Source organism: Pteropus medius, unplaced genomic scaffold (assembly GCF_902729225.1).
Source record: "Pteropus medius unplaced genomic scaffold, Ma_sr-lr_union100, whole genome shotgun sequence".
Taxonomy (NCBI): domain Eukaryota; kingdom Metazoa; phylum Chordata; class Mammalia; order Chiroptera; family Pteropodidae; genus Pteropus; species Pteropus medius.
The window spans coordinates 25,282,970-25,299,451 of NW_024342467.1; the positions used below are offsets into that span (position 1 = coordinate 25,282,970).

The window sequence follows — 16,482 nt, forward strand, 5'->3', positions numbered from 1 at the left end:
CCCCAGGCCCTGACGCCCTCCGCAGAGAGAACTGCTTTTCTCTCCCTTGCTCCCTTCTGTCTCGTCTGCTGTGCTGTGGTGTCTCCCGTCCGAATCTCCGCTATGGTTTAAGTGACCTGCAGGCAGGAGCCGGCTCCTTGTTTTGCTGCGGCCTCCGAGCCCGCCGTGCGGTCGGTCGTGTGGGTGGCCAGCCCGCTGGCCGCTGCTGTACGGGGCCTGGGGCCTGGGCGTTTTTGAACCTCAGTGTGCGTTTTCTCTTAAGAGACAAACCGAGCGAGGCCCTGCTTACTGGGGCGGGCGGGGGGTGCGGTGTTTGTACACACGCTGGCCTCTGGGCCGCGTGACCCCTGTGCAGGACAGCGACCCACGTGTCTGCTGAGTTTTCCTCGTGATGCTTAGGAATACATGTCCTCTGGCTCCAGGGTGAGTAGAAGGTAGAAGCCAGGCTGGGTGGGGACACTGGCCGCCGGATCGCTCGGAGCTGGGCATGGCGGAGGTGGCCGGGCTGGGCGGGCAGCCTGCCCCTCAGTGGACTGTCCGGACCACCACGTGTGGGCGCCTGGTTGTCCACGGCCCCCTCTGCTTTTGTGTTGTGCTCTCGTGTTCTCTGGAGGATGCCCCTCCCATCCGGGCCCTGCCCCGGGCGGGGCGTTCGCGCTGCCTGGGAGAAGCCATGGTCGTGGGCGTGGGCGGCTTTGACAGGTCAGGCTGTCAGGCTCCCGGAAAGCACAGATTTGCAGTAAAATTCCTGGTGCCCACCCCAGCTCCTTCATTGAGTTAGGGAGGTGGGTGGGGCTCGGGCAGAGCCCAGGGGGACGCGGGGCTCATCCTGTGATAGCAGAAGCCCTCCTGCCTCCTCCCCCTCCCTCTCCACAAGGAAAGGGAGACCCAGGACGCCGCCGACAGGCCCTGCCCAGTGCCGCATGGGTTGGCACCGTGTCAGGTGACGTGAGACCCCGCGTTGCGAGCTCTCCAGTCACTGTGTTGGTTTTGTGCTCTTGACACCAGTGGGGTTTGGGGAGCGGCCTGGCTTTGCCAGACAGCTCGGCGTCCCTGGGGGACGGCGGCAGGCCTGAAGGACCCAGGAGAGGCTGGCATGGCCCCTTTGGCAGAGCCAGCTCAGGTTTCCCAGACGGGGATCGCTGGGAGGCCCAGGCCCTATTTTGAGAAACAGCTCCCGAGGAGGTCATCAAGTGTCACAGTTTCAAAGGAGAATTAGAGGCACCAGGTGCTTAGCTCTCAGCCCAGGAAGCATCTGCATCGAAACCGGCCGGCCCTTGGCCTCGGCCCACGCCTCGTTTCGAGTCTTCGCCCCTCTCTGCTGTGTTCGGGAGGGGTGCACACACTGCCGAGCAATGTCGCCTCCCATTTCCATGTGCTTCACGTGGCGAACGCTCTGTTCGCCGGCAGAGGCAGTAAGCACGCGGCGTAGCTGGTTTCGTAGCAAAGACGCCCAGGCTTGCTCCCGGTGCGACCAGGCAGGGGAAACCCAGCGTTCTGCAGGGGACCTCAGGTGAGGGGCGTCACGTGGGGGTCCCCTCTGCAGCATGATCCGTCGGTCCATGGCCCTGAGCGAAAGGAGCCGAGTTCATTTTCCTGAGAAGTTCTCAGAGCTGTGTTTTGTTCCAGTCCGTTCCTGGCGGGGTCGAGAGCTGGCCACTCAGGTCTCCCTGCTTCTCAGTCATTCACAGAGGTGTGCGGCAGCGGAGCGGGCGGGCGGCGGGCGGCGGGATGCATTTCGGGGCGCAGTGGCCCTCGAGCTTCTCGCTCTGCAGTTTCTCTCAGGGTTCCCGCTCGGGTTCGTTCTTGTTTCCACTTTGCCGGGAGGAACTGGATCCAGCCCAGCTCCTTTTCTTCTCACTAAAGGAGAGAACGCGGGAGCCGCCGCCCGCGCCCCCTCCGCCCGTGGCGGGAGCTTTGTGGGCATTTTCGCCCCTCGCCAGTTCCGTCACTGAGGCGGGAAAAACTAAAGGTTCTCCTGCGGGTCTTTCGAGCTGAAGCCAGTGCCGACTGCCAGCGGATGCTCAGTGAAACGCAGCGGTTTTCTGTCCGAGCGAATCCTCAGATGTCTGTTACTCCCTCCAACCGTGACTGAACCGTAATGAATTTCCCTTGAATTAATGTCTGTGAACTTTCACGCAGCAGTCAGGACTAGTTGATGCTTGCGTTTAGGTTCTCTGACATCTCTCGTGTCCTAGAAGATGCTCCGTTTCCGTGGTGACGCGTTGTGTGAGTTACTCGCTTCTGTGATTAACTATTTCTTAATGCCTTGATCAGCGAGCTTCTCTGGTAGGTTCGCGGAACATGGCATGGAATATGGCTACTCATGGCCGGACGGCCCAGGGGGAAGTTTAATAGACGTTTAGGAGAAAGTGACGCGAACGCTGGCGGTTATCTTTGGGGGGTAAGAATAGCCAGTGCTACCGAGTCTGAGCTTCGGGAGCGCGGGGGGCCCAGGCCCTCCTCGGCTCGGCTTCCGGTCCTCACGTGTTCCTTCTGGAGCCCAGCCAGGTGGGTCCTGGGCGTTCCTCACCTGCCCCCGACCCCTGGGTCTTCCAGGAGCGCGAAGAGAAGCAGCTCGGCCCGGGCGGCTCCCGCTCGCCTGTCATTATTGCTCATCCTTCTGTCTCTCTCTGTTCCTTGGGGTGGGGGCGGGCTTTCCGTTCTGACAAGAAGGTGACGAAGGCGGAGACGCGTGGCCGCAGCGAAGGGGTGGCCTCGGCGGAGGGCAGGGCAGCGCGTCTCTGCCGGCTCTGTCATCTGGAAGACGCCTCGGGGGCCACAGCCCTTAGTTCTGCCCTCACCAGCGTGGTCTCATCTTTCAGACGTTACCTTGAACTCCACGTCCTGCCCAGCCCCCGCCCCCCACTCAGCCAAGCCCGGCACCTGCTGGGGGGGGTGCTGCTCCGTCCACTCTCGGAAGGGGGAGGAGGGGGACGAGGAGGTGACAGAGAGACAGGAGCCCTGGCAAACGCGGACGCCGGAGCGGAGAGCCCTTCGCTGGCTCGTGATGGCCCAGACACCAGCAGGCTCACAGGGGCTCCGGAGGAGACGGGGTGTGCGTGTGGCCATGAGGAGGCTCGGAGAAGGCGGGCGTGTTTTGGGGGGCAGGTGGGGAGCAGCACGCTCCTTGCCTCCTCGGGCTGTGCTGGGCTGGCCAGACCTCCCTTGTGGCTAAGGGGGTCGACCAGCACTGTGGGGTCTGCTGGCTGGGAGCAGTTAACTCAGGTGACAGAGCAAACCGCAGGGGCCTGAGGGGAAAGGGTGTCGTCCTGGCAGCCAGCTCCCTGCACCCCCAAGCCTGCCGGCCCTCGCCGGGACCCTCAGGCCCTGTGGGCTTGTGGGCATGTCCTTCCCTGTGTTACCTGTTTGGCCAGTCGTCTGTAATGCTGGGACAGTGGTGTTTGGTAGAAACTGAACGTGGCCTTCGAGCCTGAAGAACCACACTGCACGGACTGGCTGCTCGCACGGGGGCTGGGGGGGCAGGAAGAAAAATAAAACCTCTCCAGGCAGAGACGGCGCCGTGGTGCCTGGGCCACGGCAGGAATGTTTTATACAAAGCACAGATCACGAGGCTGAGGCGAAGGTCCGACTCGCCTCTCAGGGCGCGATTGGACTTTGCCCCTGAGGGAACAGCGGTGGTGGCCACAGTGGCCCACTCCAAGGCTGGGGGTGCGGGGCGCTGTGTAAGGCACGGGTCACTGCCAGCATCCTCTCCAGAGACCCCTCTGCCCCCTGTGACCCCGCCCTTTACAGGGTTCACTTTCGGGTTTAAAGCCGTGTGACATTAGCAGTAAGCGGAGGGGACTGGGGAGTTCGCCTGCTGGATGTGCCGGCATCGGGGGACGCAGCAGGGAGCGGGCGGCCCGCACAGGTGGCACCTTTTCCGATGAGTCACTAGGGCTGGATCGGAGGCCTCTGCGTGTTCTCACGGCCTCGCTTTGGGCGGTCAGTCCAGGGGACCTCAGGGACGGTGTCTTTACTCCGGGGACTGCTCTGGCCGAGCCTGGAGGGGTCAGGGAGCTGCCGCGGGCGGCAGGCACCGCTTGGGGTGTGCGCGAACAGCGCCCAGGGGGCTGGCAATCTGTAAGTGTCTTCTGCTCTGTTGCGCTTCATTGGATAGGACTGTTGGGACCTCAGGGGACCAGCACTGCCTGCTTCGGCGGGGGCGGCGCGGGGGGCAGCCTCCTGCAGGGCTGCGCCCCTCCCGCTCCACCCAGGGCGCGAGGCTGCCCCGCTCCCACGCGGAGGCCCGAGCAGGCCGGCCCACACCGCCCGTCGCCCTGCCCGCACGGGCAGCGGGTCCCAGCTGTGAGGCGAGGCGCAAGCTCCTCTCCGGGTCCAGCGTCCGCATAGACAGCGAGTCTAGAGAGAGAGCCACACGCGTCTCTGTGACGACGACTGAGGAGCTGCCCGGAAAGCCGGGGTTTCGTGATCCGTTGCCGAGCGCCCCCCAGCCCCGGGCCGGACCCGTGAAGGTGCGCTGTGCGGCTCCGTGGGCGGTTTCGCATGCGCCTGCTGCACACGTGAGCTGCTGTCGGGCGTCTTGACGACCTGGCTTCTACTCCACCCTCTTGGAGACGGGAGGCCTGTGGTTGTGTGTGTGCTCGTGCACGTGTACACGCGTGTGCACGAGCGTGCATGTGTGTGTGTTAATCCCAAACGTAAACCTACTAATAGCGGAAGTGGTGGGAGCGGCCGCCTGTCTCTGAGTACGGCCCGACAGTGCTGCACACGCCACCTCGTTCAGCCCTCACGGTCACCCCGTCGGTCAGACGCTGCGATCTCGCTCTCTCTGTTCAGCTGCTGGGGAAACTGAGGCCTACAAGCTGCAGTCCGTTGCCCAAGTCCAGCCGTGTGCTGGGGGTCACGCAGCTGGGCGGTGCTGTCGCTGGATGTGCACGCACCGCCGTCGGACCCACGCCGTGTAGCCAGGACCGCCGGGGCCTGGCAGCTGTGAAGCAGCGTCCGGGGCAGACCCCCGCGGCGGGGCGGGAGCGGGAGGCAAGCGGCCGCTTCTCTCCGCATGAGCATCGGGGCTGAGCTCTGGTGGAGCCCGGCTCTGGGGGACCTAGGTCCGGGCAGAGCTGAGCGTGCCCTGCTCACGTGAGCGAAAGGCTCTGGCGTTGTCCAGATCACAGCTGCTGCTGTGACGGCCCACGTGACTCCCTTTTCCAAGACAGACACGACCCACCAGGCCGAGGTCAGATGGGCCGCCGGCTGATTGCTGGTCCAGGCTGGAAAGGAGGTTGTGGGGGCGGGCGCTGTGCACCCCGTCCTCAGAAGATGCTGGGGCAAAAAGGCCCCCTCTCCACGTGCACGTCGGCGTCTGAGGGTCAGCGTGGAGATGGTACCCTGCCCGGCCCCCTCCAGGTCACACCGTCCAGTTGTAGATAATCTAAAATAGCTTAAATGAGCAGCAATAAGATGTTTGATGAATCGTGGGCAGAACCGAGCAGAGTGCTGACCTATTTTAAAAGAGAGGGAAAGTAAACTGGCTGTAACCCCTTTTAGGAAATTAAACGCGCTACAGTTTTCGTAAATAGCCGCAGACACAAAGCTCGGCACCTGGAGCTCCTTGCACAGCTGGAAAGCGAAATCGGATTTGACGGATGAAACGGGACGAGACTCAGCACAGGGGTCCCGCGAAGTTCACTGAGGTGGCTGGTCACACTCGCCGGCATTTATCACCACGTCGCGTGCTAGCCAGGCTCTGAGCGCAGCATGTGCACACTGGATTTCACAGCGATCCCACGCGGTCACCCCCAGTTCCCAGGGAAGGAGGCTGTGGCAAGAGGCAGTGAGCGGCCGAGCCAGGCTTCGAGCCGCCCGCCTGCAGGCCGCCCTCGCCGTGAGCCATGCCTTCCCGCTCGTCCTCTGTGACGGCAGCTCCCGGGCCGGCATCGCCCACGTGGGAGCAGTCGGTCACGTGGCATGCTGACGTCGCGCCGTGCACGTGACTCCTGCCTCGACGGCTGCCGCTCTCGTTTGCCACGACGCCGTCTCCCTCGCTTTTCTTTTTGGTGCAAATAACAAGATCCGAGAGCTTGTTCAGCGGGCGACGGGTCTGACACAGGTGGCTGTCGCCCGTCGACGTTAGAGAGCGTGCGCCATGGCAGCGTTATCAAGATCCCATTGCTTCTGCTCCCCGTCGGGCTTCCTCCAAGCCACTGGTTCTCAGACGGCGCTGCGCCAGGGAGCCAGCCGGGAGCATGGCGAGAGGCAGTCGGATTCGGGCGTCAGCAGTGTGGGGACAGCCCCGCAGGAGGGGCGCTTAGGGGCGCCTCGCAGACCGCAGCTGCCCCGCGGAGGGGAGAGGCGAGCGCCCGCCGTGTCCAGGCGCTGGCAGGAGGGCGGCCCCCAGGACCGGGGCAGCTGGCTCGCAACTTCTAGGCCCTTCCAGGAAGCAGAGTTCCAGCTGCAGCAGCATCTCGGGGGAGCACGCGCCTCCTTTCTGCTGCAGCGTAAACAGGCGCTCGCGGCGGGCGGAGCAGCCGTACCCGGTGTCTCTGAAATGCCTTTTCAGCCCGTGCTGTCTACCCCGCTGCCTGCCGGCGTAGCCAGCAGGTACGTGGGCACAAAGCACGCAGGGGTTCCGTTCGGCGAGCTGGCATCAGCCTAGCCGTTGACTTCAGTGTCCACTGGTCTTGATCAGGAAGAGAATGTTGGGAACAGGGGTCACAGCAGCGTGCCCTTGGACTCTGCCCTGGAGAAGTGGCTGGACGGGACGTTTTCCCCTTTCGGTCTGCAGGACCCCCGCCCCGGGCCCTTCCAGCCTGATTGTGCTTGGTTCCGATTCAGCGGCCTGCACCGGCCTTGGGGTTCGCAGCCTCAGGGGTGTCGGCCGTGCAGACCCCGCATTGCAGAGCTCAGGGAGCAGGTCTCCAACATTCCGCTGCCGCACGGGGAAGGGCGCTCAGGATAAAACCCTGCTGGCAGCACACGTGCCAGCGACGAGGGGACTAGCAAGCCTTGCCCTGAAGCCGAGACAGTGGACATGTGATGGTTTTAAGCTACAACCATTTGGAGCTAATCGATGACCTTTGAAATGCCAGAAATGTCTTTACGCAGTTTTTCCATTTATAAGCAGTCTCTGCTGGGCACGCCCAGCTTTCGGACCTGGAGGAGCAGAAGAGGGGTGAGCTGCATGCTCACACCCTCAGGAGCCCCAGGACCTGCCCTGCTTCCTGCTGGGGCTGAGAGGGGTCGCCTGCCTGGTGTGCCAGCTGGGCCACCTGCTCAGGGGAGGGTGAATGGACTTGTGTGGAACTCTGCCCTGTGACCTGCCTAGGTGCTCCTTGGTCTCAGGTACGCCCCGCGCACAGCACCTGCTCACATTTTCCAGAAGCAGTCACTTGCTTGGCAGCGCAGTGCCTTCTTAGGACCTGGTGCCAACGACTTGGGTCCGTGGTAACAGCAGAGGAAGCCGGTGGCACTGTGATCGTGTTGCAGAGACGCTGCAGGGTTGAGGGTGAGTGGGGTGTCCTGACTGGCAGCTCTTCTGGGGTTTGGATGTCCGTGGACAGACGTGTGGCGGTGTCGGGTCAGCGGGTCTAGGTGGTCACACACAGCCGGGTTTCGCTGTGAAGGTGTTCAGGGCCTCATCAGATCTTTTTATTTTATTTTCAAAAAGAGTCAGGAATTCCTTTTGTTAGTGTGAAATGTTCCAGTGTTTTCAATGTCGGTTAACTTAAATATGTGCGCGCTCACCCACAGACGCACACGGACACACACGCACACACACGGCCCCGTGCTGAGCGCACGGGGAGACCGCCCTGAGTGTCCTGGCAGCCCTCCAGCTCGTGCGGGCTGTGGGGCCAGCTCCGCAGGGTGCCGTCGGAGGCTGCGTGCAGAGCAGCCTGACAAGATGGCCAGGCTCCGTGCACAGTTGCGGGGCAAAGGCGGGGGGCACGGGAGGTGGGGCCGGCAAGCAAAGGCGTGGGGGGCAAGGGAGGCGGCACAGGCAAGCAGAAGGGGGGCACAGGAGGTGGGGTCAGGCTGAGACGATTCTGTGTAGGTGATGGAGATGAGGGCTCAGCCAGCGGCCACGGTGGGCGGGGGAGGGGAGGGTGGATGGAAACAGTGTCACAGGCTGACTCCGCGGTGGGGACATGGCTTATTGGGAACACTTGGGGGGAGTGGGCACCCCTTCTAGCTGCCCCCTCCTCCACCTGCTGTAGTGCTGGCTGAGTGAGCACACGCATCAGTGGCTGCTTCCTCTTCGACTCTGAGCTCTGAAGCTCCAGCCAGCTTCATTAGTTCCCAGAAATAAGCAGAGAGCCACCTGGAAAACACTCATTTCCTAGAAATGATTAGATAAACACATTTTTTTTTTCCCTGAAAGCACATTTGGGAGGTAGTGCTAATGGCCAGTGGGCTGCTCAGGACGGGGCCCGTGGCTGGGACCGCAGGCGGGCTGCTGAAGGACCCCGCACCTGGTTCTCTCTGTCTCGGCTTCTGCATGTGGAACGTGGCACGTGTTCTTCCTACGAGAGGCTGGACGGGCCGCGGTCCAGAGTTCAGGGCTCAGCATGAGCCTTGGTGCTCTGTAACTTGGAAGGTTTGCCCGCTCCTTATTGGTTAAATTGGGAATGTGACAGTCCCCCCTCGGGTGTCGTTGTGGGGAATACGTGAATTATTAACACACAGCCCTGAGACGGGTGTGATATGTGTTGACTACTTCATTTTTATATCTATAAATCAAAAGGACAAAGTATATGATGGATAAGAAGCATAAAAATATAAAACAATTAGGGTACAGGTGTGAGGCTTCTAGCAAGGAAAGGAAGTGGACACTGCGTGTCTGTTTATCAGTGAAGACGCGGTCTGGAGGCCAGTCCTAAGTCCTGTGTTCCCTGGTGGCGTGAGCCGCGGTGGCTTGTGGCCTCCTCTGAACCCCGTTTGTCGTTTCTCCCCGTCTTGTCAAATGGCCTCTTTCATTTTGCAAGTAATACATATGCAGGAGATTATACAGAGAAATTAGAAAATGCACAGAAGTGAAAATAGCTACCCACCACCTGGAGAGCATCATTGCTAATTTCTCGCTGCATCTTTCTGGACTGCTTCCTGGTGTATTACTATAACATACACTTCTCTTAACAACAGAGTTTTGCTAAATAATATTTTGAAGCTTGTTTTCTAACAAACCTGTATTGAGTATTTGGGCACATCAAATTATATACTTTTAAAGAATATCTGACCACTTCTGGTATAACATGGTTTTAAAGTACATGGATTTGGAAGTTGTCTCGTATTAGCCTGTAGTTGTATTATCTTATGTCCGTTTGCTATTACGAGGGATGTACTTAGCGTCTTTCAAAAAATCCCACAATGCACTCTTGTGGGGTTATTCAGGATAAATTTCTAGGGATGGAATTCCCGTGCGTGGTGCCTCAGGCCGGAGCTCCCCCAACAAGACGGCCCCGCAGGAGATTTCAACTCACTCGGGGCTCGTCGGCCGCTTTCTGGCCCGTCCGACTGGAATGGGGCGGGAGGTGGCAGGGGTTGGGGACACCTGCTTCCCCCTCTGCTCCGACTCCAGTCGCCATCTGCCTCCCGGGCTGCGGGTCTCTCGAGCTGTTTCCTCAGGTGCAAAATATTTCAAGGACCGAAAGAGGCGACTGTCTCAGGCTGCCACCGGCCTTGGTCCTGGAGTCTAGTCGGCCGCAGCTATTCTCAGGGAAGGCCCAGGCCCTGTGTGAGGCCGGTTCTCACGCATCGATAAGTGAATAGCACCTGCGTGTAACATACACGCACACGTACACGCCCACGAAGTAGGACGCCTGCATAAAGCAAGCCCGGTCCCCTCCCTGCATAATCCAGAGACGAGACTCTCTAAGAACGTTCCTCAGAGCGGTGAGTCCCTGGCGGGTGCTTAGAAGCCTCCTGCCGGGTGAGCTGAGAAGGCGAAGCTCTGGCTGAAGTCAGGTGAGGAGGGGGAAGGGGCTGTGCATGTGACACCGGCACTGGCCTCTCGCCGCCAAATAGCCGCCTACATCCAAGTGGCCAGTGTCGATGCGCGTTGGACGTTCTGGCTAATTTATTACGTCTCGATGTCGCCCCCAACACATCTTCGGTGTCACGGACGCTCCGCTGGTCACCGTGTCAGATCGGGTGTGCAGACCGTGGGCCGGCAGGTGACTTGGAGTCCGCACGGGACCCCGAGAGGGGTGGCCATGAGGAGCCCACCTGTCCCGCCCGCACCTTGACCCTGGAGGTGAACACGCTTTGAGGCGTCTTCTTCCCAAACGCTTCCTTTCAAAAACGCTTCCTGTTTTCTTCAACTGTCCCTTTTCTGTTAACTGCACTGATTTTGAAAAGGCCGTGCAACTCAGAGGCGTTTCTGGGGAGAGAGACGCACTCGTGAGAAAGGGTTATGAGGAAGGACGGAAAGGCCGCTGGGGACACGCGGGCGCTTGCGTCCTCGCGCCCGAGTCGGAACGGCCGTGTCACCCCTTCCTCCCTGTCGTCACTCAGGAGGAAGATGAAGGCTCGCGCTCCGCCCCCTCCTGGGAAGCCCGCCACCCCGAACGTGCCCCGTGGAGAGGCCCCTGCCCGCAGCGTGGCCCCCGCTTGCCAGCCGACCGCACGGAGCAGCGCAGTGGACGTCACCGTGGTGCTGCCCAGCGGGCTGGAGACGAGGAGCGTGGTCAACGGCAGGTAAGGCCGGGCCGGGCGCCGCCCTCAGTGTGCACGTCTGAGGACAACCACCCAGGGCCTGGCGTGCCATACTGGGGCCGGGGGTGTCGATCTGGGCCTAGGTGACAGCCTGGCGTGTCACCTAGAACGGCTGTGCTAACCGGCCCCGCCAGCTCACCACAATCGCGAATGGAGGGGGCCTGCACAGCACGCAGAGGCTAGGTGTGGGCTCCGCGGCACGAGGCATAGGCGCGTCGAGCTCCGAGCAGGTGACCAGCCACCAGTCTGTGCCGGCGTCCTTGGAGCTGAAGCCGTGCACCAGGGGCTGCCTCCCGAAGTAACCACTCACACGTCCACTCACAGACTAACCCACAGAGCCATCCAGACACCTGCGAGTCATTGTCCAAATGCACATTCAAGTCCAGGTTAAAGGATGAAGCAGATCCCTGGAGTTTGAATTTAAGGGAATCAATTTCCAGACCTGCGGCTCCCTCCTGGATCTGAGCCACCTGTGACAGCAGGCCTGAGGCCACTCAGATGCCATGGCGGTGCCGGGCTTGCAGCCCGGTGGCCCAGGAGCAGTGGCTCCTATGCTGCGTCCCCAGGCGTGGCTCCCAGGGTCTGCGTGAGAGATTTTCCAGTTACGGGCGTTTCTGTGTCCGTTTTACAGAGTGATCCTTGTTCTAAGTCCCCTTCTCCCGTGGCAGTTTAACTTGAGAGGCATGCGATGCTGTGGATTCAAACAACTTCGGCACATGAAATTTTACTGGCGAATGTATTATGGTTTACTCATCGTTCTTATATTTTTGAGCCAATTTCTAGTTATATTGAAGGGGGAAACACTTTATTATGGTATGGTTAACAAAATCTATACCTGTTTAATTTCTAGAACTGGGCGAGCTCGCGGGTGAGTAAGTACAGCCCCATGAAACCATCACCACTGTCAACCTAGATTTGCATTTTTTAAGAAAATGGCCTTGGGGTCATGTCTGAACGCTGTAACGCAGGGACCAGTTTACAGGTGTGCAGCGGGGAAGGGACTGCCTGTCTGAAACGTAAAGCTGTGATCTCAGAAAAGGTTTCGAACTGAACACGTTCTGCTAATCGTGGCTTTACTTTGCCCCTCGAAGTGGGAACTGCCACCATGTTGCTCTGCGGCGCAGCCACAGAGACGGGGGGTTAGGTGATTCTGTCTTTTCTAAGCGGCGAGTGGTGACCCGTTTCCGAGGTCCCCCGGAGGACCGAGTGGGTCAGAGCAGCAGCCTATGGCTCCCCTCACTGGGTCGTCGGTGTAAACACGGTGCTCGTGTTTGGGGGTTGGTTTTATACATCATACTCTCGGATAGTGCAAGCGTGGCTGAGGTCCAGCTCCCGACTCTGGCTTTAAGCAGATGCGCGTTTGCAGTGCGGACTCTCTGCTCCGCTTTCTGAGAGAGCGCAGCCGCCTTCTCGTCGGGCGAGCATGTAGGTACCATGCGGCCTCCTGACATGGAGAGTCTCGTGAAGAAAGCCCCCCAGGAACTGCAGTCTGATGGCCCCATCCTGCCGAGCACAGTTAAAGCTTCCTGGGGACTTAGAGACGTGAGTGTCAGTCCCGGCGTGTTCCTGCGGAGGTTAGGAACCAGTATTTCGGGCCATTCTTAGCGACGCACTGTGGCCTTCGTCTGCGGATGGTGCTGCCATCTGTGCCCACGGCTGCTGGAAGGAGGCCGTGGATCCTGTCACTTTACCTGGGACACGAGCAAAGGGGAGATCTTTGAAGGGACAATGCCTTTCGCTGAAAGAGAGCTTCACAGCTGTGACATTTTGATGTGGCGAGTTAGTCACGTCCGGGTGGGCACCGAAGCCGAGGGAGCAGGCAGGAGCAGGCACGCGTGCCCTTCACAGAGTGGAGAGTCTCCCTTGGTGCCCAGCCCTGCGATCGGCCCCCGCCGGCCGTCAGACCCCCTTCCAGCAGACGGGTTTATGGTCGTGCAGGCTTCTCGGTCAGGCCCTTGCAAAGCAGCGCAAGCCTCTGGGGTCAGGGGTGGGCCTCCAGGTCCCACAAGGAAGCAGAGGAGGACGGGCCCTCAGCCCCGCCCGCCCTGCCGCCCAGGTGTCCGGTGAAGCCTCTGCTGGCGGTGGGCTTGCAGCCCTGACTTGGGCGCAAGGACTTGCTCCCAGGTGAGTGTGGGGGGTGGGACAGGGACTTAAGGAGGCTGCGTTGGGAAGTGTGGTTTTGATGCTGGGGAGTCCGCCAGATACGAAGGCTGCTTCCTAAGAAATAGGCAACTGTCAGGTTTGGCTTGACATAGTTTGCTTTACATTTTCCCTTGAAGAATACCGGTTTTTAAGACTTTATTTTTTAGGCACTTTTAGCTTCAGAGAAAAATTGAGAGGAAGGTACAGAGACTGGCCATGTGTCTCCCCAACACACACAGCCTCCCCACTGTCAGTGCCCCGCTGGAGAAGGGGGGTGGCAGGCGATGGGGCTGTGCTGACCGAGGGCCGCAGTGTGCGCGAGTGCTCGCTGGGCGCGGTGCGCCCCGTGGGTCTGGGCAAAGCTACGACGCATGTCCACCATGATAGTGTCGAGCAGGACATCGTCACTGCCCCAGGGAGCCTCTTGGAGAAGGTTCCTGGGACATGGGGCCCGCGTCGGTCACAGCAGCGAGCGGGGAACCTCCTCAAACGCCTTTCTCATCAGCCCACAGGGTCCTAGCTTACCGTGTGTAATGCGCAAGTCCCTAAAATGTTTCTGCCTTGCTGGGGCTTCGTTTGGGCTAAATCCAAGAGAAGCCAAAAACCAGACCAAAACAACAGAACCCCGTGGCGTGCAGAAGGCTACCTCCTACCTGCCGTCACGCACGCGCACGCACACGCACACACACACGCGCGCACGCGCACACACGCGCACGCGCACACACACGCACGCACGCGCACACATGCGCACGCACACACACGCACACGCACACGCGCACACACGCGCACACACACGCACACGCACAGCCCTCTGCTGGACACGTGGGGAGACCGCCCTGAGTGCGACGGCCACGCGTTACCAACGGCTGGCTGACCCGCACCCAGGCGGCGTGCTCTGCGCCAGGCCACGGTCAGCGGCTCGCAGAAGGAGCCTCGTTGTTTGGATTTGCTCCTCATCGTCACACAGAGAGGAAGCCCCATTTCGTGGGACCTTGACAGACTAAAAACGAACGTGTTGACACCTGACTTTCACGAGGCCCTGGGACAGAAGGAAGTGATAGCGTTCGTGAGATGACCAGTGCTGGACCCCGCCTCGAACCTGGAGCCCTGGCTCTTTTCTGCCCAAGTGGCCCGTGGTGTGGCCCTCGTCCGTGCTGACCACCTCCGGGAGGGCCCTGCTCCCGTCCTGCCGGCTCGTGTCCCTCGGGTGCCACATGACGCTGCCGGACAGGACACCCTCCCTGGTCTAGCTTGGACTCTGTTACAAGAGAGTTTGCCTCGCTCGGGCCTCGGGGCCACCTGCTGGCCTTGGGCCAACACGGGAAGCTGGGCCACGTTTGGCCGGTTCCAGATTTGACATCGCATGCACGTCACGTGTCTGTTTAACGTCACGTCCAGATGTAGTCGCCTTAATGTAAGTTCTTAACTCGGCAGAGCAGGATCCACTTTTCCAATCAAGGCACAGGTACTAAATGCTCGCTTTCTGAGGACCTGGAGCGCCCTGGTTTTCGGTGTGGTCCCAGGCCAACCGCAGCTGTGTTGCCTGGGAACTTTTCAGAAATGCCAATTCCTGGCCCGGACCCAGTGAATCAGAAACGCTGGGTGGGGCCCGCAGCTCGTACTGTCACGTGCCCGGGATTTCGGATCGCGGGTGAGACCTTTGAGAACCCCCGCTGCGGCGCGCGCCCCCAGGCCTGCTGGAGCATGCGTCCCCGAGGGGGAGCCCGGGGCCTCCTGGCCCAATGGCAGGGCGATTAGTGTCAGCAGCTCGAGGGCAGCCAGAGGCAGGCTTCGTGCCGGGGTGGGGCGAGGGGGCAGGAGCTGGAGCCCAGCTTCGTGGAAATCTGCATTTGGGGAGCAGAGTGTTGGCACGGGCCGTTCCTTGCTCCTTCTGGCTCCCCGCCGGGATTTCTAAAAGAGCCACGTAGGACCGACACCAGCCTTGTTCTTTCTGACACCATCGACTCATGCAAAAGGATTTTTGAAGTCTGTCCACGTTCGGAAAGTAATATTTTTAAAAAAAAAGAAGTAGAAGAATTCTACTCACATTTTAAATTTAAAAATAGAGACCACAGCAACTGCCGAGAAAATAAATTTCACCTCTGTGTTCCGAGCGCTTGGAAGACACGAGGGTGACAGAGAGACAGAGGCTGGGGGAGCAGCGACGTTTAGCTGGCCGACTCTTGCATCGCACAGGGCCAGCGCCGCGCCTGGCCCTGTGCCCCACGGCGTTCCGATGTGTGCGCACTTAAGGTCTACCCGGCGGCCGCTGCCATCACGCCATCGCCAGCGAGGGAGCCGAGGCGCCGCGAGGCAGTGGTGACTGCGTCCCGAGCAGGCCACCTCACGAATTCTTTCACTGTGGGGGGGGACTCCCGACCCCTCACGAAGTCCCCCGCCCCATGTGCAAAGTCCCGCTTTCTGTCACGGGAAGACGGGCTTATTCTGAACGGAGAAAAAGCCGTCCAGCGCCAGAGCGTCCCCACCCCCAGAACATCGGATTCAATGTTTCAAACATGTTACCAATTATTGGAGTAAACGAACCGGAAGGCAACATTGGCAGCTTTCACGGTCTTTGTGGTTGACGGTCTAAGATGAAGCCGCTTGCTTGTTTGACAGTGGATTGGACAGTGTATACACTGTGGGTGGGCACGAGAGGGGAAATGCGAGCCTCAGAGGGACCAGCGTCCCAGCCTGCCTGGGACCCAGGGGCACAGTCTCCACCTCTCAGACTTGGGGTGACGGGGGAGTGATGTGAGGTGCACGGGAGGGCTCCAGGCCACCGCGGACGTGCACTAAAAGGTGACGGACAGCGTGTCACCATTCCAGCACCGGAAGTGCTTTCTGCGCTAAGGCTTTGCAACGGATGATCGGCCTCTGGGGACCTGCTCCCTGTGCACGTCACCTCCCCTGTCTTGTCCCCACCCACAGTCTGCTTCCACCAGGCAGACAGACACAAGCACGTTGTCAAAAATGTTTAAATTAATCTTAGGGTGTAAACCACAAAAATTACAGAAGTCGAGACTCCCACATTTCGCGGTGGGTCCAGTGTCCCCCCTACGGGTCCTGGTGAAGACACATGAGCTACCTAATCACTTCCTGGATGGCAGATGGGAGTAGGTACTGCTGGGGAGATGGTTTTGAGACAACGAAAGCATTATCGATATTCTTTACCTGTAGCAATTTAATGAGAAATAAGGCACTTGGGGATCCTCTCGGGCTTGGGGCTTCGCCTGTGGTTCTCCGCTTAGTGCAGTGTCCCCAGCAGCTCCCGGCCCTCTCGTGAGTGATGAGTGCCGGGTGGTCGGCGGGCAGCTAGTGCTGTATGTTCGCAGGCATGCTGCGAGTCCCAGGTCACCAGACACCTGGACAACGTGATTATGACTCAAATCCCGGCCACGCCACCTACTGGTGAAGACGTAAACCAAAGGAAAGGACCCATGCTTTCGGTGACAGGTGTATACTGCACACTCCTCTGCAAATTAGGGAGAGAAAGGTTGGCTTTAAATAGAAAAACATTCTGCCAGGCAAATAGGAAAGATGTCAGCGACATTTTTCATTTTCTGGGATAATCTGAATTGTCGTTCTCTCTTCGTAAATAATTCCCCGTGATGGAAGCATCGTGAATATTTTCGATGTTCACAAGTCATTTTCTTAGGTGGT

General features: G+C 59.9%; 1 protein-coding gene across 8 annotated transcripts in view; it reads left to right on the forward strand.

Annotated features, from left to right (window-relative positions):
* The window catches only part of COBL (cordon-bleu WH2 repeat protein), a 150,683-nt gene that overhangs the window by 47,348 nt on the left and 86,853 nt on the right, over window positions 1-16,482 (forward strand). For 6 of the 8 annotated variants that reach the window (XM_039862808.1, XM_039862811.1, XM_039862812.1 and 3 more), the window contains exon 2: window positions 10,477-10,659. In XM_039862808.1, coding sequence (XP_039718742.1) covers window positions 10,477-10,659 — 183 coding nt within the window. Of the gene's footprint in view, window positions 1-3,786; window positions 4,087-7,328; window positions 7,472-10,476; window positions 10,660-16,482 lie in introns of those variants that run through there. The other 2 variants (XM_039862810.1, XM_039862809.1) reach the window with 2 other exon arrangements.